Source organism: Diabrotica undecimpunctata, chromosome 3 (assembly GCF_040954645.1).
Source record: "Diabrotica undecimpunctata isolate CICGRU chromosome 3, icDiaUnde3, whole genome shotgun sequence".
Taxonomy (NCBI): Eukaryota; Metazoa; Arthropoda; class Insecta; order Coleoptera; family Chrysomelidae; genus Diabrotica; species Diabrotica undecimpunctata.
In genome coordinates this window covers 117,558,774-117,586,172 of record NC_092805.1, presented here as the reverse complement: position 1 = coordinate 117,586,172, position 27,399 = coordinate 117,558,774, and the positions used below count along the sequence as shown (strand labels likewise).

Genomic DNA, 27,399 nt, shown 5'->3' with positions numbered 1-27,399 from the left:
TAGTCTATTTGGTTTCTTATAATAACGTCTTCCCCGTTGTCTCTAGGTGATTTCCACGTATACAGTTATTCCAAAGCTATTCCAATAATACTTATTATTTCTCCTCGTTGATTTCTCTCTCCTAATTCATAAGGACCAATATGTTGCCCTTCTTTTCCGTTACCTATTTTAGCATTGAAATCTCCCATGGCTATAAGGAGTTCATGTCTCGGTATATCTCTTATAAGGTTACTTATTTGTAAGTAAAATTCTGATATTTCCTCATCACTGTGGTCTGCTGTGGGTGCATAGACTTGTATAATGTTAGTGTTCATCGGTGACGTATTTAGTTGTAACAAGAGGATTCTATTGTTCACTGGTATGAAGTTGTTGACATGTTTGGCTATACTTTTATGTGTGATAATTCCGACTCCATTTTTACCATATCCATACCATACTATCCATATTTACCATTTTCTGATCCTTAATAGTATACTCTGTATTCTTCTATGTCACAATAACTTGAGTCAGGCTACCTCATTTCGCTTGTGTCCATTATTGCTCTTTTCCTGCGTTCCATTTCTTTGATTGCGCATTGGATTTTTCCTGATTGAGACATAGTCCTAACAGTCCAAGTGGATATTCTCTTCAGACAATTTTTGTGGATTTTTTTATATGTGTGTTTTTGGGCATTTCATAGGGATTTTACATATTAACGACCCGAGTCGCCCTGTGGTCATGGGAATCACCTCTCTTGTTGGATCTTGGTCTCCGATGTCCATGATCAATTACCTGTTAGTCCACGGGAGGTATTTTATTTCCTTCCTACCCACCGGTAAACCGGGTCGGGAATTTCACTATCCGCCACCTGGAAACGCGCTCTCTAGGAGTTACAGGTCCTCTCGAGAGAAATTTTTGTACGAAAATTTATAAATTTCTGTCTACGTAGTTCTAATGGGATTTCATTATATTCTGTTACCTTAACGTTTGCTGGCGTTGATACAATTGCACTTAAAAATATTCTTAAGCATATGTATTGCACGCTATCTAATATTTTTAAATTCGTATTAATTCATCCATTTATCCAAAACCCGTAGTCCACGACTGACCGAATACAGGCATTGTAGAACAATAAAGCTGTTTTGGATTTAGCATCACATTTTCTGTTGGTAAACACCTTAGTATGTTTGTTCTTTTTTCACACTTATCTTTGATGAGTTAAATAAATAAATTTTAAACATTTCTTGTTAATTCTTCTATATACCTATTGTAAACCGTTTTTGAGTTATAATGGTTTTTATATGAAAATTACACTTTTCTACCATGTATATAAAGTGCAATATCCTCTAATGTAATTTGAATAAAAGTTTTAATTACTTAGGAACTTATTAACCTACAGCATTATCGTTTACAGTGTACAGTTGCCTTTTTCATTATACAAAATTGGTTGCGAAAATTGGCATAAAACTGGCATCTTAAATTTTCGCCTAATTGCTTTTTTCGCCTACTATCGATCTGTATTAGTATTTCCTATACCTATCTTTTACAGTTTTTAAATAAATTAAGCTTATATCGTGGGTATACTGCAAAAACTGACCAAGTCAATTTTTATCGATTTTTCGTTTATCAATCCAAGTCACTCGAAAGACGTAACCGAATACCTGGAAAAGTGCCCAAGTCAAAATATAAAGGCACGATGCCGCAACACACATAACATCCAAATGTCTATGTCTCGGTATGCGTATCAATAGACTGGAAGAAATGATCATGTTGACTTGGTCACTTTTGCATGAAATGTGATTCACATTTCATATCAACATTGAACTGCGACAATTGGCTATTACGACTTGGTCACTTTTTGATGTTTTAGTTTTACCTACACGTTGTATGTTTATCAGTTGAATTATCACGTGTTGGAAAAGGAAATATTAAGTTTATCTTTCATTATGACGTCCAGGGGAAAGTTTTTAGTACAAATGTGTTTAGATGAAGGCGAAGCTAGTACTTCACATGAAAATAACGCAGGTGAGTGTTGTAATTTCGTAATATTTATTGAAAATAATTTTGAGGTTATGATGAGGACAACAAATTATAAAAGTATCTATTACTTAGCCCTTAGCAGATAAACGTTTTCCTTAAAAAATAATATTTATCGCCCCACTTCCTAACCATCAACAGTAAATGCCGCTGATACAAAGTTAATATTCTATGTAGATTTTTGTTGTTGATCATTTTGCTGTTTTAAAATATAAAACATAATAATGAGATCAAATTAGGGTGACTAATAATAAGTAACGGTTTCAGAACTATGGTATTCTAAATCAACATCACAGCACATTCCTATTTTGTCAGCTGGAACCAGCACTACGGAAGGTAAATATACATTTTAAAACTGATCTTTTTATCCTAAACTAATATTTTAATTAGGTTCATTCAATACTACTCTAATGCAAGGATGTTCAACTACCACGTCTGATAATGAAAAAGAGAATACCAAACATTGTGAAGAACATAATAGCTCTATTGAGGTGAGTAATATACCTGTGTCACCTACGTTTGAGAAAATGGTCGTTGATAGTGGTTCAGATTTTTCTACCGGCAGTAGTGATAACTATATTCCGAGTGATGATGATGGTTTATCAAATGTTGAATCAACTGATAGTGATGTACCCTTATCAAAACAAGAATGTCGTTGGAGAAGAGCTAACCCTTCCCGATGGAAAAGAAATATTAAAAAGAAAAATAGAATGTCAAGTTTGCCTTACAAATCAAAAGGAACAGTCATTGCAGCAAAAAATCCAAAATTTATTAATTGCAACTCTTGTAAATTCAAATGCTCTCTTAGTTTTAATGATGATTTCAGAAACCAGTTATGCTCGGAATTTTGGAGATTAGACTATAATCGTCAAAAAGATTATATTCTCTGTTGTGTTGCGAGCAAAGAACCTACTTGTAGAAGAGTTCGTTCTGGAACAGGTGCTCTCAAAACTGCAAGTAGGTACTATCATTTCCTAAACCAGGGTAAAAAAATTCGAGTTTGCAAGAATTTCTTTCTACGCACTTTGTGTATAAGCCACGGGCCAGTTTATAAGGCATTTTCTGGAGCAAATGATATAGGAATATTTGCAGCTAACGACAAACGTGGCAAAAAGGAACCGGCTAATAAAACCAAACCTGATATTATAGCGTTAATCAAAGCGCATGTACAAAGTTTTCCAACCATGGCATCTCACTACTGTAGATCATCAACTAAACGAGAATATTTAGATTCTAATTTATCTATCGTAAAAATGTACAAACTATATGTGGAAGATTGCAAGAAAACGGGAAAGGAATACGCATCTCAAATAACTTACCGTCGCATTTTTGGTACCAACTTTAATTTGTCCTTTTTTAAGCCTAAAAAGGATCAGTGCCTAACATGCACGAACTACTTGAAGACAAAAGCTGCAGATTTAGAAGAAAAATATCAGAATCACATTAAAAGACGAGACGAAGCAAATTTAGCAAAAAAATCAGACAAAGAGCGCGCAATGACTGATAATAGTTTTTTAAGTGTCACGTTTGATTTACAAAGCGTTCTGCAAATACCTTCTTCAGATGTCTCACCAATGTATTACAGTAGAAAGCTGTGCGCGTACAATCTCACAATTTACGAAGCAGCTAGTCAAAAAGCCCACTGCTACGCATGGACTGAAATTAATGGTCAAAGGGGCAGTTCAGAAATAGGTACATGCCTGCTTAAGTTTATAAAATCTTTGCCACAAAATATTATCGAAATAAGTTTGTTCTCTGATACCTGTAGCGGTCAAAACAGAAATCAGTTTATTGCAGCATTATTTCTATTTATCGTACAAAACAGCATTTTAAATATTGTACAGCATAATTTTTTGGAATCTGGGCATTCTTATATGGAAGTAGATTCCATGCACAGCGCCATAGAAAATGCTAAAAAGAATGTTCCAGTATACACTATGCATGATTGGTTAAACATTTTTAGACTGGCACGCTCCAAAAGAGGCCGAAACAAAAGAAGTGATCCATATAACGTACAGGAATTAGGGTATAATGATTTTCTTGACATAAAGACCCTAGCTGCTAATACTCTTAAAAATAGAACCATTGATGAAAACGGAAATCGTGCTAAAAATTAAATGTATGCGATATGAAGCAGATAAACCGCAATATATACTATTTAAGTACAACTATAGTGATCCAGAATTTCTTATGTTCAATGTAGTTGGACGTACTAAACGAGTTATAAATCCTATAAAAGAAATTCAACTATTATACTCTAAAGAAATTCCTATTTCTAAACTTAAAAAGCAGGATCTTCTAAAATTATGTAAGACAGGAACAATTCCCTCTGAATTCCATGCTTGGTATCAGTCAATACCATCAGAGAGTGGAAAAAAAGATGTTGCTCCAGAGCCATCAGTATTGTCCGATTCGGATTTGGATTAGTTCTACTTGTCCGATTCGGAGTCAGATTAATTCTAGTATAGAAACTTTTACATTTTTGTTATCATTTTCCAATTTAAAAAATAAAGTAAATGTTTTTATTTGAAACTTCAGCCTTACACTGTAAATAAATAAAATTAGACATAGGTATTTTCTTTGTGTTTTATTATTGATCAATAATTATCATTTTGTGGCCATGATGTCAATATGAGAAAATTTCTACATCAAAAAGTGACCAAGTCAATTTTTTTTGCGAAAAACAAAAAGATTAATACAATCTTTAGAGATACTTAGAATCACTAACTTCAACCATTTAATACCTGGAAAGAAAAAATACATATCCTTTTAAATTGATTTAGAAATAAACTCAAATAAAATTACAAAATATTCAACATCAATTATCTCGAAAGCATCATATTTGACTTGGTCAGTTTTTGCAGTATGCCCACGATATATTTTTGTCAAAAAAAAAATTGTAGTATTCCTTATTATAGTATTGTAGAAATCCATACTGCGTACTAGGTAAAATACAATTTGAATCTGAAAACCATTCTAGTCTAGCTTTAATGAATCATTCGAAGGTTTTACTTACACACGAGATTAAAGAAATTGGTCGATATGACTATTAAATTTTTGTCTTTATTAGGTTTTAATATTTGCTGGTTTAAAATTGCTCTCATTCCCACTAACTATTGAAAACTAAGTAATTGCTCCTTAGTTGTGGGTAAATTATAACTTAATTCATAAATAATAAAATCATAGCCAGGAGTAGTATTCTTCGTTAATTTCATTGCAACCTCCAAATCAAACGGAGCTTGAAGCTGACTGCAATCTATTTCATGCATATTATTATCAATTATTTTTAATACATTTTGGTACATAAATCGGTGCAATTGTATCTAATAATTCCTCAATAATTGATTGTGTTAGTGAAGGTTTTTTGTAACTGTTGTTCTTATTTGATATTTTTTTAATAAAATTACAAGTTTTTGATATGGGTGTGTTTTTGTTTAGTGTACTAAATTCGGTACTACCCAACATTTGGTACTTTGTTATAATTCGTTCAAGTGGCTTTTCTAAGTCTCAATTATTTCTCGTCGCAATCTCTATCCCAGCACAATGGTCTTATAATTTTCTTTTTGCGGTTGTGCGATATTTCATTGCCTTACTCCAGTGGAAGTTTGTTTCTTCTGTTGTTTTATTTTTATCCTGACATTCCCCTTTACTCGTATTCTTTTAATTGTATATCTCATGTTAGCTTTTGCTGCACATCTTTTGATTTTTTTTATATTGTCATTTATTTCTTACTAAATTTCTTCTACTTACCTTTCTAATGGCAGCTTTTTGTTTTAATAGTCCTTGTGTTTTTAAGTTTACCTAGGCTGCGAAAAAATAAAATATATTTATTGTAAATCATTGAACCCTGTATTCAATTTTTTATATATTTGTGTTTCTATTTTCTATTAAATTAAGTATTTCATTAATAATAATAATAATAATATATTTGATTTTAATATTGATTGATTTTTGTTGAATATTATTTTAAACATAAGTACTTCATTTTCTTATCTTCAGATAATATTTCTTCCTCTTGTAGAAGAACTTATTACCGTTTATTATAGCATCCGAGATTTTCCATTACTGATGTTTTTTATACAATACCTAATGTATAAATATATTTATTGTAATTAAGTTGTCTTCATAGTGATCTATTCGTATCATATCACGTCGTGGATATATTCATCTCACCGCATTCTGATATATTTTCTCAAATTTATTATTTTTACTCTCTAGTTTATTAATTTTACAATAAAAAGTTTAAATCAAATACCAATTAACAAAGCAAGAGCCGTAGCTATGTTGGTTTTATAAGAACAATAAGTTTTATATTAACAATGGTTTTACAAAGTATAAATAAGATACTTTTAGTTACAAAATTTGATTAATCTATGTTAATACAGTAAAGTATTTTTTTCAATAATTCAAAATATACAATCATTATCATCAAGGCCTTTCATTTCTGATGAAATGTTTGCCACTCTTACTAAGAGCTCACAAATTCGCTGATTGCGGTGAATAACTGCGCATTCTTCTTGTGAATTGCCAGAGTTTGTTGTATGACTTGGCTTTCGTTACAATTTTCTTCGACTCATCTGGATCTGTGCATAGTTCCCTTCAGTTTCTCACTTTCAGGATTTTGATATCTCATGACCTGGTCGTTCCATCTCTCTCTCTATGGGTCTTCCCCTTGGTGCTTGAGTTTCTGGCTTATATCTGGTGACCTTCTTAATCAGTAAGTCGTTTTTCCTTCTCTCTATGTATCCCAGCCATCTCGATCTCTGCGCTTTAATAAATCTCACTATTTCTTCTCCCTTCAATATGTCTCTTAGTTCACGGTTCATTCTTCTTCTTATTTCTCTATTTTCCATTCTTATTCGTCCCACAATTCTTATAAGGATTTTCTTCGAATATTCTTAATTTTTTTCAACTTTATCTGTGAAGCACATTAACTACTGGTCTGATTGCAACTCAATATATTTTCAGTTTAGTATTTCTGAGTGAGTTCTTGTTCGTCATTAGCCTATGATATCTCCAGTATATTATGCTGCCTGCTAGTATTCGCTTTGTTACTTCTTCACTTTTGTAATTTTTGCCATTTACAATTACTCTCAAATATTTAAATTGTTGAACTCTTTTCTTCTAGAATAGAATAGATATTTTATTTCTCCTTTGTTAATTTCTGGACCTCTTTCCCGTGCTTCATTTGCCAGGATTTTTACTACTTCTTTTAATTTTTCCTTGTTTCTTCCTATAAGAACTACATCATCTGCATGTGCAACTATTTGTGTTGAGGAGTCAGCTATAGTTCCTTTAATTTCACTGGCCTTGACTGTTCCTTCTACCGCTATGTTGAATCGTGTGGTTGACAAGGAATCGCCTTGTCGCACTCATGTTTCTATTGAAATTAAGTTTGTGCTACCTTCTTCTGTTGTTATTTAAGCTCGAGATCTATCCTTAGTTATTTTTGTTAATCTGATTAGCTTTGCCGGTATATATTGATTATTAATTTCATTAAATATTTTAATTTTTCTTCCAATAAAGTCAAAGGCTTGTCTGAAGTCTACGAAGATGGTGTGGAGTTCTATGTTGTGTTCGTAGCATTTATCGATTGTTTGTGTTATTATGTAAATCGCGTTTGTAGTAAATCTGCCTTTCCTGAATTCTTGCTGGTGGTCCCCAAGATTTTTCTCTGTGAATTGAGTGAATTTTTGTCTGATGAGGGCTGTTAGAATTTGGTATATTGTACTCAGTAGAGATATTCTTCTACAGTTATTAGTTTGTTACTTCTCCTTTCTTAAATATTGGTATAACTCTTCCTTCTTTTTAATCCTCGGATACTTCCCATATTCTATTACCCATCTGGAACAGTGGTATTTTCATTTTTTTAATGATGTGTAAATATTCATCATATGTTGGTATCCCTATTTCATTATCTCTTATGTCTTCTATTGCGCGATCTTCAACTTCAGGTCTTTCTTCGCATCTTTATTTGTCTGTATTTTCTTTGTTGATCTTTAAGGTATTCAAAGAGTTTAACGCTGGAATTACTAATCTCTTCTGGGTCATTTAACAACTCTTCTATTTACAGTTTTTTTTTGTTTTTCCAACTGGTCTGCTCTTAGTTTCTTTTTTTCTTCGTATTTATTTCGATTATGTTCGTCTTTAGTTTACTTCTTTTTTTTTACTACGTTTACCCTCCGTTACCTGTTAAAACGCTCCCCCGTAGGGGGAAAAGCAAAGAAAATCTTACCAAGAATTTGTACACTGTAGAAAAAAATATGTTTTAAATTTAGCTGAGATAATTTATGTATGTATGTATGTATGTATGTATGTATGTATGTATGTATGTATGTAAAATGTATGTTTTAAAAAAACATACACATTTTGGTTTACATCCACAGAGTGGAGCAGCCAAATGGAATAAATTCGAGAATAAATAAATATGGACGTGTTCAAAAAAACGCTTGGACTTGTGAATTTGTATTTTTAGTTAAGCACTTTTTGCAATAAAAACTTTTCATACAGGGTATATCATGTAAGAGTGGCTTATACGAACTTGCCTATTTCAAATAGATAAAATACCCTGTATATTATTAAATTTTTGTATTTGATTGGTCTGACATTATTAGATTTATTATGACAGACAAATAAAATAAACAAACAAACAACAAACAATTGATTCCATATGTTAATTCATAAATTGTAATAATTATTAAGGTCTAAATTTTGATATTATTTTGAAATCCTTCATTTTATAAAGAGTATATAAATGATAGTTTTTACATAAAATAGCGTTGTTATTACTTGTATTATAATTAAGGAATAAAACAAACGACTTAACAATATATTAAAGCAAGAATTGTCACCAAATTAAAAGATAACTGGGCACTATCAGAGGCAGCAAAACATTTTAACATAAGTAGAACCACCGTTTTCCTATTAATAAAAAATGAAGGGAACAAAAAACTCTCGAAAGAAAGCGAGGGTCTGGAAGACCAAAACTATACTAAATTTAGGTAAGTATAGCATTGATAACAGCTTGTAGTCTTCGGTCGATCTGCGTGAAAGAAACTATAAAATTGTCTTCTTCAGAGCAGTGGCGCACCCAGAATTTGTCTTAGGGGGGGGGGGGTTTGAAATTTTTTTGTGCTACCTCTATTTTGAGTCCCTAAAATTTAAGATTTAGTTTAATTTAAGTACTAAAGGTACGCGCTTTCAGGTATCTATTATACTGCCTACCAACTAAAACCGCCCTCTCTTACTTGTGCGCAGTTGGCTGTCGCACGTACCGTACTCCGAAAGTGGGGTGGCCACTGTAAGGCTGACAACATTTTTGGAACACTCCCTTTTCTTATCTAGATCTTATCTATTGTTCTAAAGCTATTTTCTTGTGTTGTTTTAAGTAATTACTATTTTAATGGGAATAAGCCACAATTGAAGGTTAAAATAAGGTTATTGACGTCTGAAATAAATCCAACTTGTAAATACAATACATTTTGGAGACGGCTATTGCCGTGTTCCTGTTTTCCTCTGCCAATCCTCCCAGTCCAAGGCATGCTCCTCCTCCAAACCTCTCGATTCCATCGCTCTTCTAATTCCTTCATTCCATGAGCGTCGAGGTCTACCTCTTTTTCTTCTTCCAGGGGGCTTCCATTTGTGAAGTTTTTGGGGCCAACGTCCGTCAAGCATTCTCAATAGATGTCCAACCCATTTTAAACCTCTTCTTTCTATTCTGTCAATGACCGTTTCTGTAGCATTCATGTTATTGCTTATAGATTCGTTGGTCTTCCTTTCTTGCCTTGATGTTCTAGCACTTCTTCTCAAATAATCCATTTCAACTGCCAACAATCTTCTCTTCAGGTCTGCATTAATTGTCCATACTTCAGAGCCATAACAAAGAACTGATTCAACCATGGTTTGCCATATTCTTTTTTTGTTCCTTTTGAAAATGTTGTGATCCCACCATAAGGAGTTCAGACATCCTACAATTTTACGTCCCTGATTAATTCGTGTTTAATTTCGGTTTCTCCCAAGCCGTTTTTAGCAATAAGTGGACCTAAATATTTAAATTTTTCCACTTGTTTGATTTCCACGTCCTCGTCTATCAACACTTCAAACCTTGCATCTGAATTGATAACTAAGTAAATATTAAGTTTTCTTCATGCTGACTTGTAACCCCCATTTTAAATATTCTCTCTATAGACGCTTTATCATAAATTCTAGATCATAAGAATCTTGATCTAGGATGAGTTGGTCATCCGCAAAATTTAGGGAGAACAATACGTCATTTCCTATGGGGATTCCCATTCATTGGCAGGGGTTTTTCCAATTTTGGAGAGCTGCCTCAATATATAAATTAAACAGTAAGGGTGACATACTGCATCCTTGTTTTAGTCCTTTAGTTACTTTTATTGGCTCTGATAGTCTATATCCGATTTTTAGATAAGTAGTGTTATCCCAGTATACTTCTGTGATTATTCCTAAAAGGTATGGACTAATGTCAAGTTGTTGTTAAGCTTGCCACAATTTAAGTCTTGGAACTGTATCGTACGCCTTTTCTAGGTCGATAAAGGCTAGATGTACTTCGGTACCAACCGCTATTCTTTTTTCTATTAATTGTTAGAGTATAAACAAGTTATCCGTGCAGGATCAAAGATTAAAAATTCAAACGTCAATAAACTTATTTTAATTGCGACTTATTCCAATTAAAATAGTAATTAGATCTTATCTCTGTCGTTAGCTCGGTTGGTGTTTCTCTTCTTCTTTTTTTTTTAATGATTGCTCGGATGTAATTGTGAACACTATTCCATCCCTCCGTATTTCCCGTCGTCTTCACGATCATCTCTCCTACAGTCACAGGGTTCATACCTATTTCTTTATACATTCTGTCTCTTTCCACTGTACATCTATTACACTCCAGCATTGTGTGAGTAACAATGTCGGAATATTCGCAGTATAGGCATTTATCTGTATCTGTCTTTCTGAACCCATGAAGATACGCCCTAAAACAGACAATCATCCAGTCCCTTAGGCTCGGGATCAGCATCTTTGTCCACTGAGCAACATCTTCCTTGTTGTTCCACTCTTCTTGCCATATTTCCATTGATCTTTCCCTTTCTTGTTTTTTTTTTATAGCTGTTGTCAAATGCTTTCTTCTCCCATAGAGATGTCTCTTTTCTACTGCTAACACATGCAGAGGAATACAACTCGTGATAGTCCACAAGGCCGCCGCAGATACAGTCCTGTAGGCACATGCTACTCGCAACAGACTCGTTCTGTCTACTTTTTCATAAGCCTAATATTAGGTATCGATATCTAAATATAATGAAAAATATTATTAATTATTGTCTATTTATACAAAAATTATTGTATTCTACATATTTAAAGTGGTAATTTAATTATTCAATCAGCGTTTTGGATTTTTTGTATTATGTGTGAAAGACAAGTTACATTGTCCTACTATTCTTTATATATTGTTTACTTTATATGCCCTGGGGGGGGAGGTTTTAATCCCCAAAACCCCCCCTGGGTGCGCCACAGCTTCAGAGAGCTCTTCCCAAACCTGTTTTATACCGTGTCACAGCTCTTCAGCATTTTAAGGTATAAAATTACGCCGATACAACCGTTTAATAATAACCCTTCACACATTCTCGATTGGGTTTTAATCTGGACTGTAACTGGGCCATGGTAAGGTTTCGATGTTGTTATTCTGGAGCCACGGGTTTATTATATTTGCATTGTGAACAGGACAATTATCTTGTTAAACGATAAAATTATTTTCTGGATACAACTGTTCTACACTGGGAAACATGATGATTTCTAGAATATTCAGATACGTCTGCCCAACAAACCTGCCATCCATACGCCATAACATCCCATTCCTCTAGATGAAATCCATCCCCATACATTGGCGCTAAAATGACCAGCTGCTCGATATTTATCACATATAGAGGATTAAATCTATTATTATGTGGTCTATACACCCCAATTTTGCTCTTTTTTTATTTTCATATAAAATATTTTCATCTGTAGATTTTACCCTGTCCCAAAAATCTTGATTTTGTAGCTGATGGTTTAGAGCAAATATAAATCTTGATTGCTTTGTTGTGGTGTAAGAGCTTGTTTTTTTACTGCAGAAACTGTGACATAATTCTTGCAGTTTTCGTATCTTTAAAAGGATTCTCTTCTAATCTCTCCAAAAGCGTACGATCTTCATGAGCGGTAGATATTTTTGGTCTTCTAGAACCTTGTTTTCTTTCGAGAGTTTCTTGTTCTCTCCGTCTTTTATTAATATTAAAAACTGTTCTGTTTACGTTAAAATGGTTCGTTACGGCGCGGCAGAAAGTGAACAACCATTTCGCTAATTTCGTTATAATTCTTGCTTTTAGTTCTTTGCTACCATGTGGAGCCATTTTTTGAGGTTGAACAGAATAAGTTATGTGACAAATTTTAAGATTTGGCAGTGACAGTGACAGTATGTAAATAATAAGTATTTATCCTTCAAAATACGCAGCTCAATTTTCTACAAAAAATGCTTTAAGAGTCACATTAGTTTTTTTAGAAACCAGCTGTATATAAGTTTATTTGAATGTAGAAATGAATCCTATTAGTTTCATTTTATAATTATTTTAATCTAAGAAGACTAAAAGAAGCTGATCTCTGCCAACAGATCAAAGAACAAATACACAAGGAAGTGCAGAAAGTAAAAAGTACAAAGCCACCTTAACGCTACAAAAAAATGGTGAATTAGAGTTAGAAAAGATCCTGTCGAATATCATAAAACAACAACTGCTAGCGAGCTAGCAAACGTGATGCATCCCCTAAATACAAACAATGGATAACACAAGAAATAAAGTCATTGATATCGGAAAGGAGGTAATACAAGGGTAAAAATAAACAGCAATACCAAAACGTAAATAAAAAAATCAAACAAAAAATCAAAGAAGCGAAGGAATTGCAGCTATCTATCAGAAAAATGTACAGAATTTGAAAGATTAGAATAACAACACGACAGCTTTAACATATACAGGGAAATTAAAGAAACAACTGGCATATACAAAAAAGAATTGGAAACATAATGGAGAAAAACAACAAAATAATAACTGAAAGTGCAGAGAAAATAAATGGATGAGTAGAATATATAAAAGAGCTATACGAAGACGACAAAACAATGCAGAGAATAGAACCAAGAGGTAGAAATAGACCTACAATTACTAAAGGGGAAATTAAAAAGGCACTACAATGTATAAAAAATGATAAAGCCATGGGACTGGATGAAATACCTACACAAATCTTAAGACTATCAACAGATAACCACATTGATATACTAGTAGAATTATTCAATAAAATTTACTATAACATGGAAATTCCGAAACAATAACTAATATTTGAGTTCATCCCAGTATCATATAAAACGACCAACTTCATAGACCATGTTTTAAAAGTCTTTTTGCGAGTGATACATGATCGTATCTACAACAAAGTAGTCAATAGAATAACAGGAAACCAACTGGGATTTGAAATAGAACGGTGTCGAGATATCAACTGTGACATATTCATATGTCTAGTTGACTTTGAGAATTAATCATTACAAATTTTTTCCGATTTCAGAAAGCCATAATACGAACCACTAACAAAAATCTAAAGAGATAGCTATAAAAGGAGGAGTACCACAGGGATGACTATTATCCTCTCTAATTTTTAATATTTACTTAAAGGAGATGTTTAAAGAGGCACAATAAGGCATCAATGAAGGCATATTAACTAACGGAACACTATTCTTCTATCTTAGATACGCAGATGATACAATAGTCCTTGCGACATGAGATAAGGGATGTAAATTTTAATTGATCGCACTATGTAGTACTGCGAGAGTAGTATGAAATGGTTCTGAACACAAAAATCATGATTATCAGTAAGAACAGAGTTGTCTGGGTTAAAGAAAAAGCTTTAGAGAAAATACCCAGATACAATTACTTTAATTGTGAGCTAAATGAACAATGAGATCAAAGCCTTTAAATAAAACGACGTATTAAGATGGCCAAAAGCACTTTGAATAAGATCTTCTTCTTCTTCTTACGATGCCTATCCGTTCCGGATGTTGGCGATCAACATGGCTATCCTAACTTTGCTTGCTGCTATTCTGAATAGTCCGGTTGTCGATGCATTAAACCACTTTCTCAGGTTTTGAAGCCAAGATATTCTTCTTCTCCCTGGTCCTCTCTTTCCAAATACCTTGACCTGAAGAATGAGTTGCAACAAGCCGTATCTCTGTTCATTCCTCATAACATGGCCAAGATATTCTAGTTTGCGCTCTTTGATGGTGTTAATAATCTCGCATTCCTTGCCTATTCTACGTAGGACCTCAACATTAGTCACACGATCCACCAATGAAATTCTTAAAATACGTCTGTAACACCACATCTCGAATGCCTCGAGTTTTCTTAAAGAAGCTTCGGAAAGTGTCCAGGCCTCTACTCCGTATAATAATTTAGAAAATACATAGCATCTAATGAGAGAGATTTTGGCAGCAAGTGGTAAATCGTGACTTCTGAAAAGAGACTTCATCATTATGAACGCCGATCTCGCTTTTCCTATGCGTTGTTTTATTTCACTGGAGTGATCCCATTGGCTGTTAATGTTGGTACCAAGGTATGTGTAGCTGTCCACTCTGTCAATTTGATGTTGGTTAACCAAAAGCTGTGTATTTAATATTTCGCGCTTACTGATTACCATGTACTTTGTTTGCTTCGTATTAAGATCAAGTCCGTGTTCTCTACTTATATCTGATATACGCGACATTATTCTTTGCAAACCGTCCAGACTATCTGCAAAAACTACTGCGTCGTCGGCATATCTAATGTTGTTTAGACGTATTCCGTTGACTAATACGCCTTCTTGTAGTTCGCCTAGCGCTTGCTGGAAGATATATTCAGAGTATATATTAAATAACATTTGAATAAGATAAAATCAGTAAAAACTGGGAATAGAAATTAGAACTAGAGTATTGAGATGCTATGTATACTCTGCCATTTTATATGGAGTTGAAGCCTGGACAATTACGGACGCAACTGAAAAAAGACTTGCTAGCTTTGAGATGTGGTGTTATCGAAGAATGTGGAAAATATCATGAACACAGCACGTAAAAAAACACGGAAACGTTATGAAAAAAAAATATTCAACACTGTGAAAGAAAAAAAATGAATTATTTTGGTCAGATACTAAGACATGAAAAATTCGAGTTGATGTGATTGCTCATAGGAAACTGGAAGGAAAAAAGAAAATCGGTGAGACGCCGCACGTCCTGGTTAAAAAATTTAAAGTAGTGGAGTGGAAAAACAATAATAAAACTTTTCAGAACTGCTACAGACAGAGTAAAATGATGAGGCACATGAAGAAGAGAAGTTATTTTAATAAACAAGAAAATAAATAACATATGAAAATAAGTAGATAATCACATGAGAATATTTATTTTAAATATACTTTGAGATTTAGTGAAATTTAATAATGTTCTCAATCTAAAAGATGCTTTACAAGCAATTCTTTAATAGTTTTTAAACTGTAAGCACCCCCACCAGTAATTTTTTTATTATTACAATATTGATTAATGATAATTTAAATTAATTTACGTACTAATATGCATTCAGTTTAAAATGTAATTCATATTTAGCTGAAATCATTTAATTGTTTATTAATTTATAAAGTGATGAATAAGCAATTTTATTCAACAATATTTAATTTTAAGCCAAATTGAACAAATATGTTCGCAGTATATTTTAATTATTCCATGATAATATGCATGACAATTTTTCATTTATTTCTAAAATACAAACACAATACTTTATTAGATAAATTCTTACATATTTTATGTTATATCGTTTCATTTAACAAAAAATGTTTAATATATTCTTCTTCTTCTTCAAGTGCCCTGTCCGTTGCGAACGTTGGTTATTATCATGGCAATTCTAATCTTGTTTGCGGCGCTTCTGAATAGTTCGACCGATGTGAGCCCGAACCACTTCCTCAGATTTTGGAGCCACGAGTGTCTTCTCCTGCCTGGCCCTCGCTTACTGTCTATTTTTCCCTGGACAATCTTTGTTCTTTGTTTAATTGTATTCACGATTTCTTTCTCCTTTCCGATTCTTGGGATTACCTCTATGTTGGTGTCATGTTCGGTCCAGGATATACGAAGAATGCGTCGATACAGTAAGATCGGAGAAATGTAGCATTTAGCTCGTTTTATTCTCGCCTTAATTTCTGTGGCCTGTTCCCATTTTGCATTTACGTTGGTGCCAATGTATACATAAGATTCTACATGGTCAATTAGTATGTTACTTATCCGTAACTGTCGAGCAGGCTGTTGCTTCCTGCTTATCAGCATCCACTTTTTCTTCTTGAAGTTGAGGCTCAGGCCGTATTCCTCACTAACTGAATAAACTCTTTCCATTACCTGCTGTAATTCGTCTATGGTACTGGCAAGGATCACCGTGTCGTCGGCATATCTTATATTGTTCGTTAACTCGCCGTTTATTTTTATGCCCTCATTTGCATGTTCCATACATTTGTTAAATATTTCTTCGGAATAAATATTGAATAGGAGTGGGGATAATATAAACCCCTGCCGGACACCTCTTTTGATCTGCACACTTTCAGTGAGTTCGTTGCAAATTTTTGCTCTTGCTGTTTGACCCCAGTATAGGTTTGCCACAATTCGAATGTCCTTGTCGTCAATACCTGTCTTTCGCAGAATATCTATCAATTGTTCATGATTGACATTGTCAAATGCTTTTCTAAAATCCACAAAGCACAAATACACGTCCTTATCAACGTCTCTACACCGTTTAATATATAGTTATAATAAAAATTATTTTTATTAAGTCGTCTTAATAATTAAACAATTACAATAATATTTAACAGGTTTTTCCTATGTTTTCTTCTGTCTATTATTGGAGTCGTTCAAGTACCTATAACGTAACGTAATTTGGGGGTGGGGATTTTGTATAACGTTTAGGTGCGTTACAGGGAATGGGAGGGGATTCGAACAACGCGTTACGTAACATTGTTTTTTTTTACTTAAATCGGGGAATCGTTCTACGGGCAATCACTCGATTGTATTGTTATTATGTTCTTTTGGTTTATGTTTTACGAGGAATCCTTCGACTGTAGTGTACGTCTTGTTTATTTTGTTTTCGTTATCAGTAATACACAGAAACACTTTGCTGTTATCACAATCAGTGTTGTTAAAGTTAATTCATACTGTAATGTCATCAAAAGTTGAAAAATAACTTGAAAATATTGACAACTACGACTACGATGTTTCGGGAATAGAAATCCTGAAAATAGCTTGCAGGATCCGTAAATTTCAATATTGCTTACAAGTGATTAAATGAGCAAACGAATCCTACCGTTGCCGATCAAGGAGTGCATTGAAATCTGTCGTTCCGGATTTCCTGCTGCCACTCTGCCCAATCTTTCAAATCCCAAGCAAGCTCTTAATACCTAGTCAGTTAAATAAAGGATCGTGCAAGTTTTCACTACTTCTTGATCTGTTTCGTCAAGGGTTATTCATTGATCTGGTTCCTCCACTGGAAGGGTTTAAGCAAATGCCTTATGATTTCTTTTGTCCATCAGTACAATGCGACTTCAAGAACGTATACATAATCGTTACGTGCATGGCAAGACTACACAAGTCCATCGTGAAAATAGAGTAAGGTCATATGCAAGTGGTTTAATACCACATCAGTACAGTTACAACATACTCTGGAGTATTGGGATATTGAATCTGAGCACAACCTTTTAGTTGCCGATGCAAGAGTTAGGCTAAAACGAACAGAAAAATAACATCAGTAAAAGAATTTTAATGTTTCCGATGTCAACAAAAGTAAAATCGAAAATGAAATGAATATTAATTACGCTGTTGCTTGTGCTATTCAATTTTCCTTGGTCAATATATTCGAATCGTATGGTTTCACAATGCACGTTAATTCTCCTACAAAAATTACTAAAACAACATCTACCATTATTAATTATATTGTCTCAGATTTCTCACCCCTTGATGTACGCTCTACAATTAATAATTCAGGACTATTTAATCATGAAGCAGTATATACCACGTTTAACACTTTTACGAAACAATCCTCGAAAAGCCAACGTTTAAGTAGGGTTTTTTTCCGCTCAGAACTTTCGTAAATTCCAAAATTTGTGCTTGACTTCTGGGTGGCACTTTCTCTCTGTGGACGTAGACTATAATTTCAGTGATTTTTTAGATAGGCTTGTCTGTATTTTTAATAAGGCATTTCCTTTAATTGCAATTAAGTCAAAATATCACAAACCCTGGACTACAGCAAAGTAATCCGCATATCAGCCAAGAATATGTGTTCACTACTTTACATCAAGAAATTTACTACCAACATCTTTGTCACTGAATATATCTCCAAGTACAGAGGAACCTATCTAAGACTTATCAAAACAGCTAAAAAATGTACTATCAGAATCGTCTGGGAACCTCTAAAAATGTTACAAGAGAAACTTGGTCCATAATAAATAAAACTAACACAGCTCAAACATTTTCTCATCCAAACGCTGAAAACCTAAATGAATACTTCGTTAATGTGAGTAAAAATATAACATCCACTATTTGCCACAAGAATATCCTATTTCCTATCTTCCCAATTCAAAAAAGATCTCAAATTCATTCTTTATAAGATCAGTTGATAAACCTGAACTGATCCAAACAATCAGTAGTATCAAAAGCAAATCTTCCTATAGTACTCATGGACTATCCATAAAAATGTTCTTAAATCTTCCAACAAATGTATTGGAAGTCCTGGTCTCAATCTTATATACTAAAATGCTAAGCCCTTTTAGACTAAGACTACATAAGGTCTATTAAGCACTAAACAATAGTCTTTGTACTGCCACTGTTTTTTATGACTATGTCAAAGCTTTTGATTGTGTAAATCATGACATTTTGATAAAAAAACTAAATTTCTACGAAATTCGAGGTATTTCTTTAAATTGGCTCCAATCTTACTGAAGGAATAGGAAACAACTAGTGTAGTACAGAAAACATAGCATCGCTGGTACATTCATTAGATAAAAAGTCGACTGACTTTGTGATAAAATGTTGTTTTTAATGAGAAAGGACATAAGTTGGGCTTTTATGTCTCTCAATAATTTTGGATAGGACCGGTAGTAAGGCAAGAGGTCTATAGTTGCAGACATTAGTAATTTTTACCACCCTTTTGAAAAGGAATAATAATGGCTGTCTTTAGGCACTCTAAAAATATACCTTTTTTAAAGGAATCGTTAATAACTAGCGGACCAACTCGACATCGAGTTTTTTAAATGAAAGTTTTATTTTTCGAGAAAAATATACAATATATACAATGACCGGAAGTAAAAATATTTTTATCAATAACTCAAAAACTATAAATGATAATTTCGTGAACTTACATTTTTGAATTCTACGTTGAATTCTCTATTGATTTGACTAATAAAAACGAAACCGGAAGTCGACCTCAAAACCGGAATGCAATTTTTAGTTCATCAAATGTCGACATGGATATCATTTAGCAGTTAATTTTGCATGCTGATCACGAATCCGGTGTCAGATTTGCTCTATCTTGACGTTTTATGCGCGTTTCGGGTTACTTCCGGTGTAGGATCGCAACCGGAAGTACATATTTAGATTCGTCTCGACGAGACCTTTCGATCCATATATACATTGTGGGGTCTAAAACTTAAAGTAAATTTTAACTTCCTGTTATCTCAAAACCGGAAGTGAATTTTTGTACCAAAAGTATATCTTGACAATCTCATACGTAATACTAATAATATTCCGAAAAAATATTTTAATTATCTAATATGGTTTTTGAGTAAAGTGGTGGACAAGAAAAGGGCTTAGCGTTTTAGTATATAAGATAAGGTCTATTAAGCACTAAACAATAGTCTTTGTACTGCCACTGTTTTTTATGACTATGTCAAAGCTTTTGATTGTGTAAATCACGACATTTTGATAAAAAAACTAAATTTCTACGGAATTCGAGGTATTTCTTTAAATTGGCTCCAAACTTACTAAAGGAATAGGAAACAACTAGTTAGAGCAAATGCTACTGACTCTAGTCACAAAAGCATTGTATGTGGAGTACCACAAGTTTCAGTACTGGGTCCTCTACTTTTCCTTATCTTTATAAATGACATCACTAACTTAAAAATCGATGGAAAAATTGTTCTTTTTGCTGATGATACCAGTATTACCTGGATTAACCCTAAGATTGCAACTCTTCATGCAATTATAACTTCTGATCTACTTAAAATAAAAACATGGTCCGACTCTTATTAACTCTCTTTTAACGTGGATAAGACAGTAGCATCATCCTACAAAGGAGCTCTTGCTTAGTAAGAACAGCCAGATCAGTATTATTGATTCTGTAAAATTTCTTGGTATTTTTATAGACATCAACCTTAAATGGTCCCTTCATATCGATTTGTTAAGTAAGAAGATCTGTCTCGAACTAAATCAATTTAGCATCTTCAAAAATAACATATTTTTTTGACTTTTTGTAAGCTTTGTCCATAAAATTATACAATTTTTAGTGACAATAAAGCATATTTTTATTCTATAATTAAGTAAATAATTTGATGAAAGAAATGGGAACAACCGAAAATCTAAAGAAAACATGGAAAATATTTTATGAACATATAACCAAGATATAAGAACATAGTGTAACTAATAGATTCAATTTACTATTTTTAAGGGAATAAGCCACATAAAGTAAATAACCTTACTTTAAATTAAGGTTATTTTGACGTTTCGATTTCCACTTCGGAATTCGAAATTAATTTATTTTAAAGTAAAATTGTGGCTTATTCCCATAAAAATTCTATAGTAAATCTTGGTTATGTGTTCATAAAATCATTTCCATATTTTCTTATGATTTTCGATTGTTCCTATTACTTTCTTATAATTATTTACATAATTTTCGAGTAATTTACATCATTTTCTCAGTGAAAATAATAAAACAAGAAACTAGCTTCAGATCAATTTAAAAAAAAATATTAATAACAAAATATTTGTTGAAATCTGAGATTCTACAAAAAACGGTTAGAGTTTTTTGTTAAGTATTACAAGACCTACTTCCCAAATAAATGTAAATAAATTATATTAATTTATATTTTTCAGAAAAGTAGAAGAAAAACCGACGGACTCCATTCGCGAAGAACTCAAAAAGCTGCAAAGTGCAATTGACAAGCTAAAACCAAAAGAAGATGTCTCCCCTGAAGTTAAAGAACATCCCAAAATTGGCCCTGAAGCCAAAGAACTACCTGATGAGGTTAAAATTGACCAAGAAGCAGTTTTGCAGTTATCAACCCATCAGCTTAGGCAGTTAAGAAACAAAATAGATGAAATTCTTCGGATTCAGGAGGGATCTGCTAAGCATTCTATCATTCCTGAAATCAGCTCCAAAGCGCCACTTAAACCAATAATAGGTTAGTGTTAATATTTAAAATTATAAAATATATACGTATAATAATAAATAAACTCGGTTCGCTATTCCCAGTCCGAACTGTCTAATGAATTTAGTAATTATTTTTTTGCAAAGTTAGTTACTTTTTGACGGACTAAAAGTGGCTGGAAATTACTATACAACCAAGCACACGTACTCATAGCCAATATTAATAGTAAACAAACTAAATAGTAATAAAATAGAACTTTGCGAATTACCGACAATCAATATTTAATTATCTGCGCCATATAATAAATAGCTATGTTAAATTATAACAACTAAAATATATTTTTTAAATATATACTACCCAAAATTTGATGGGTTTAGTATACACTTCCACTATTTAGAATTATTCTTCTTTTTTTTAAGAAAAAAGTCTGCAATAGTAGGATACTTGAGCTAGTAATACTGAGAAGTAGGAATTGTTGTGTTGTAGGTTTCCGACAATGAATCTGTCAAAATATGCCCGAGCTAAGCGAATGGAGTTTAAGTATATAAATCAATTAAATTATGAACTTTAAATTTGAAATGCATTTATACACAATTAAACAAAAAAATTTATATTTCGTTTACATGATATTTTAAAATAGTTTACAGATATATACTATATTTGTATTTTTGTATAGAACTATTGAAAAAAAAAACGTAATTTATGGAGTCCATGAAATCGTTTGTTTTTACGTGTCGATAGTAGCATGGAATGCTGAATGACGTGAAATTTTTTTCGCGCGTAAAAAATAAAATAAGTGGCCAAAAAAATGTAAACTTAGTTTTAGATTTCACTTGTTTCCCCTAATAATTATATGGAACTAGTGATTTTGCCCGTCGTCATGTAATGGGGATCCAACCAACTGCCATTTACAGTCACCCCACTCAATTTTGTCTGACCCTTTCCATTTTTTCTTACTCCCTCTAATTTTTCTAGTAAACGGGAATAAATTCCTCATATCCTTCTCTAATAATTTCTCAATTCGGAGTAAGAGTAAACGTATTCACGGGAGTAAACCCACTCACACGAGCAAGTTCGTTGTACTTTGTATGAAGCATGCGTGAAATGCAGATCATATGCAAGAATAAAACAAACGCAAAATAAAAATTACTTCAAATCATTGATTTATTCATTCGTAACAACTCATTTTAATTTCGAAATAATTATTTAATTAATTTTGCATACAATTACACATTTAAAAACAGAGTTATGTCTACATAAAAAGAAGAAGAATCTTACAAAACATTTTTAAAAACTATATTTTTAGTGAAAACTCTATCGCTTCCTTCGATTAATTTTCCTTGCGATGGTGTATCCATAACTTTGACGCTCATGTTTGACTTTCTTCTCACTTTTGAAAATGCGACGTACAACTGTCCAAGACCAAAAACGCGTTCCAATGTTTGACCTTAGGATTTATTGATTGTCATGGCAAAAGTGACTTTAATCGAAAACTCATGTCTACGAAGCTTGAATGGAAGTCTAGTTTCAGAGGGGCAAAGATCAATCCTGTAAATAAACGCATCTTCTCCCTCTGCTGATCCAGACAAAACATTTGCTTTGATAACATTGTTCGCTAAACCAGTTACAATAAGACGTGTCCTATTACACAGTCCCTTCTTGGTGTTCAAATTTCTAAGAAACATTACAACTGCGCCAACCTTGCCGAAGGCGGTGCCGTGGCATTCCGGAGGATGTCAAGGAATTTAAGAATTCGACCGTATAATGAGATTGTTCCTCCTCGTCATCTGCGTCCACGGAATTATTACCTGATTTAAATATGGAATTCACCATTAAGTCTCTCTAAAACCTGATCATTTAGGTTATCCACATGGAGGATCTTTGGACAAAGTATTACACGCTTGGAAACCCTTCTTAGTACGTCAGCGTCTTGAGAATTCATAGAAAACTTTCTTCCAAAAACATCACAATGTAGTCGCTGCATACAACATCAGGAGGTATTTCAATGATGTCGTCTCCCAAGTTTTCTTCATTTCCAAAAAATTCTTCAGTGTGATTTCAATAATGGAGGTCTGCGTTGCGTGAGGAAGAACCGGAAGACACTGCCGAAAGTCACCACCCAAAACAAAACTTTACCACCAAACGGCACTTTATTCTTGTCTTGAATGTCATCCGTCATGACCTCTCGTAAAAGTCTGTCAATCATGTGGAAAGCGTGCTTAGAAGCCATTGTACATTAATCTTTAATTACCAATTTTGCAGTAAATCTGCTATATCGGATGTCATTTTGATTCCAGAAACAGACGTCTCGTGAATTGGAACTAGTACACCATACAAAGAATGCATTGTCCTTCCTCCTTTCAACAGGTTGGCACCAATTCCAGTGGTAGCCACTGGCAAAACAACTAAACCTTCTCCACGTAGTTGATGCATCAAGATTTCGTACAAATAAATTTTGTCACTTCCTCCAGGACGGTCAATGAAAAAACATTTTCGAACAGTGGTGTCGTCGTTAATTATAGCTCTCATGATTTCCTCAAACGCTGCTATCTGCTTAGGGTTTAACGTTATCTTCATTTCTTGTGCTCGCACTTATTCTAAAACCTCGTACTGTGGCTCCTCTAAGGAGAGTCGAATTTCCGGTTCCGGAAGTTAAAAATCTCTGTAGCTTTTACCATTTAGGACCAATACGTCATTAATTTCCTTCATGGGATAGCCTTCATAGTTTATGCAGTCCTCTTATTGATTGCTACATCTGTTACGAAAGTCTTCCGTTAGATGATCCCTATAGTTATTAAACAGCTCTCGGGGATTTTTTGGTGGACCAAAAACGCAAATGTACGCAAATAAATCGCGAAACTTGACTGGCATTGCACATAAAACGGCGTCTTCTATAGTGGATCGCCACATCCTGTTATCCAAGAGCAGTCCAAGTGCAGCGGCAGCATTTTTAAAGGTGTCGTGTTGTCACTCCATTGACCGTGCTCAAATCTTAAAACTTTGGGCACCCTTACCGTTTAAAATAAGAAGTTGCAAGAAGTAACGATGGTTTAACGGCGTACATAAGTCCAATCACCCTGTGTCCTCCACGTTGGCGCTTGACCCATCTTCCTTATTTGAACACGTAGTGTTCAGGAATCTAACGAAAAAAGAAATTTCGGGATTCTCTGAATCTGCATTTATAATGAACCATGCCATTAGCGTCGATGTTGCCTTTGCAGATCTTCCCCTTCGTCAGTGGACTGCCAATCTAATGATTGCATGGGACTGATGATGCATAGTAAATGCCAGAATCCTCCATGCTGATTCCGGTGTGCTCACGTACCGACTATCCACAAATCTTAAAGATTCGTCCTAGTTTACCTCCAAGATTTCCACATTTGTTAATTTGGTAGAAGTTTGAATTACTTTACCTGAACCAGTAGCAGTAACTTTTGGAATAGTAGAAAGTCTGACCTCAGTTTAACCAAACTTTTTCAGTATTAGAAACTATCGGTTCTTGTTTTATATGTTTATCTTCCTCAAGTTTACATTTACGAATATCACTAGTATGTACAAAATTTATATTTTCCCCTATTTCTACTAAATATGTTGACGCACTTACAATTCGTACTATCTTACCTCTGGACCATAACTTGGTTAATTTATTCTTTACATATACAACTTCGTTAATAATATATTATATAGTTTTATACCTCTGGACAAATTTGATTCTGCAATACGAGTATTATTATTTGGTTTAATTAAATCAAATCGCGTTCAACGGTTAACTGTAAATAAATTATCTGATGAACTAATGCCTGTAACCGTTGAGGGTGTATTTCTACACGTAAACAAACAATTTAACGACTGGCTTGCAATCATCTGTCTTATTTTTAGAACACTTCTTTCAAAATTTAATGTTTTATCCAATCCTTTTTTAACTGTTTGCACTATCCTCTCCGCAATGACAGTGTTTTGTGTATGATGTGGTGGTGCCTTTATTGGTATTTGGCATTAGCTTGGCAAAACTGGACAAATTCACTAACCTTATTTCGTAAGGCTTCATTTAAGAAGTTACCAAATTGACAGAACTTTTGAGCATAATTTCTAAATGATTCATTTGACTTCTGTTTGCTTAAATAAAGATTACACCTCTCTGAAATAACTGATCGTTTTGGACTATAGTGCAGAACAAGAACATCTTTCAATTGAAGATGAAATGAAGACTCTGGTGGAAAAATCCCTACATAACGCCGTCCATATGGAACAGGATTGCAGCCAATAAAAACAACAAGCTAACAATTTTTAGGATGTTACTTCGCCCTGGCAAGAGCTCAATGAATGAGGAGGAGGAGGAGGAGGAATATAGGGGTTAGAGAATGGAAATCCATATGCAAAAAGAGGAAAAAATAGAGATATATTGGAGAAAACCAAGTCACACAACCAACTGTAAACCAAAAAGTAAATGTGGACTGATTCCCCTCGACAAATGAATCCGAAGAGCTCAAAGAGGGAGGCAATTTCTCCGCCATGAGTGTAGATGCCATGACGAGATGATGATTTATAAAAATGTAACCATACAATGATTTCCTTTAAAGTATGTTATGGTGATTTTATTGCATTTTCTGGACATTTCGTTGACCAACGCAATAATTTTGAAAGAGCTTAGTTGTAAACATTAAAAATATTTTGTTGTATTTATTTCAGTGAAATTGAATTTTTTTTATAATATGTATAGCACTAAGTAAGTATCTCGTCACATTTTCTACAATTGCAGTCAATCAATATCGTTTATTATAACACCGTATACACGTTATGCCATAAATCGATGTATTTTAATAATTCTATATACAGCAATGATAAAATAATGCATTTAGTGTTAAAATCAAACCAAAACAATATATTACAGCTTTAAATATTGTTACCAATAACTCACACAACTCTCTGAAAAATCTCGTCTAAAATTTACTATATTTCGGAGTTATCACATCCTTCTGAATAAATTAAGGGGTAGACATTTTGTCTTAATTTGGTTTAAGTTTCTTGATTTAATGATTTCCATCAAGGCTTTTGTATGTGTAAAATTTCCGTTCTACCGTTGAATAAATGTTGGTTTTCCAGAATGCGGTGTATATATTATGGCGTTGATATGGTGTTTTCCTGCGTCTTTGTCCTTTATACATTTTTGGATAATTAAGGTGTTTATAATTTTTATAATATCAGAAGACATATTCACAACAAGAACAAAAAGAGAATTTGAAAAAAAAAGTGGCGGTATATTATCATATAGAACTTTAATCCACAAATTCGTATACTGTAACATTACAAGAGAGACAAATACTGTTTTGAAAAATTAATCAAATTATATTAAATTTTACCGGTTTTATTGTTCTTTAACATATTACTCCGCTGTAATGTAAAGAACTTTATTCAAGTTATAGCATATGTCAGTTTTTTTTCTTCTTTATAGTTCCACTGTCCTTGATCAGACTTGTTTTCCCTTAAAAGACCCCAGCAGTTTTTCCCATTCTGGGTCAGTCTTCTTCTTGACCTTATTTTCACTATCTTTAAATTTGCTCCCACATCATCCAAGAAGCGTTTTCTTGGTCTCCTGGGCTGTCTTTGTTCCAAAGGTTTTTCAAGCGTCCATTTTCGGACCTGGCTTTCATCTTTCATATTTAAGACATATGCATATAAGTAAATGTTGAACGTTCATGCCCGTCCAAATTCTGATATTACGAGGCCATAACATGCCTCTTCTGCCTACTTCTCTTCGGCTCTCTATCTTCCATTCAATTATTAATCGTAGCAGGTAATATGTGTCAACTCTCATTATGTGGCAGAGGACGAGATCTTTTTTTCTTAATCGTTATTATATCTTAAATTTTTAACTTTTTATTTAAGGTTTTCAATACTGTTCGATTCGTAATGTATTGTGTCCATAATATTCTGAGTATT

General features: G+C 33.4%; 1 protein-coding gene across 2 annotated transcripts in view; it reads left to right on the top strand.

The window, feature by feature from the left end:
* The window catches only part of LOC140437290 (uncharacterized), a 44,241-nt gene that overhangs the window by 4,940 nt on the left and 11,902 nt on the right, over positions 1-27,399 (top strand). For both annotated transcript variants that reach the window (XM_072526722.1, XM_072526723.1), the window contains exon 2: positions 21,185-21,492. In XM_072526722.1, the coding sequence (XP_072382823.1) occupies positions 21,185-21,492 (308 nt within the window). The remainder of the gene's footprint in view (positions 1-21,184; positions 21,493-27,399) is intronic.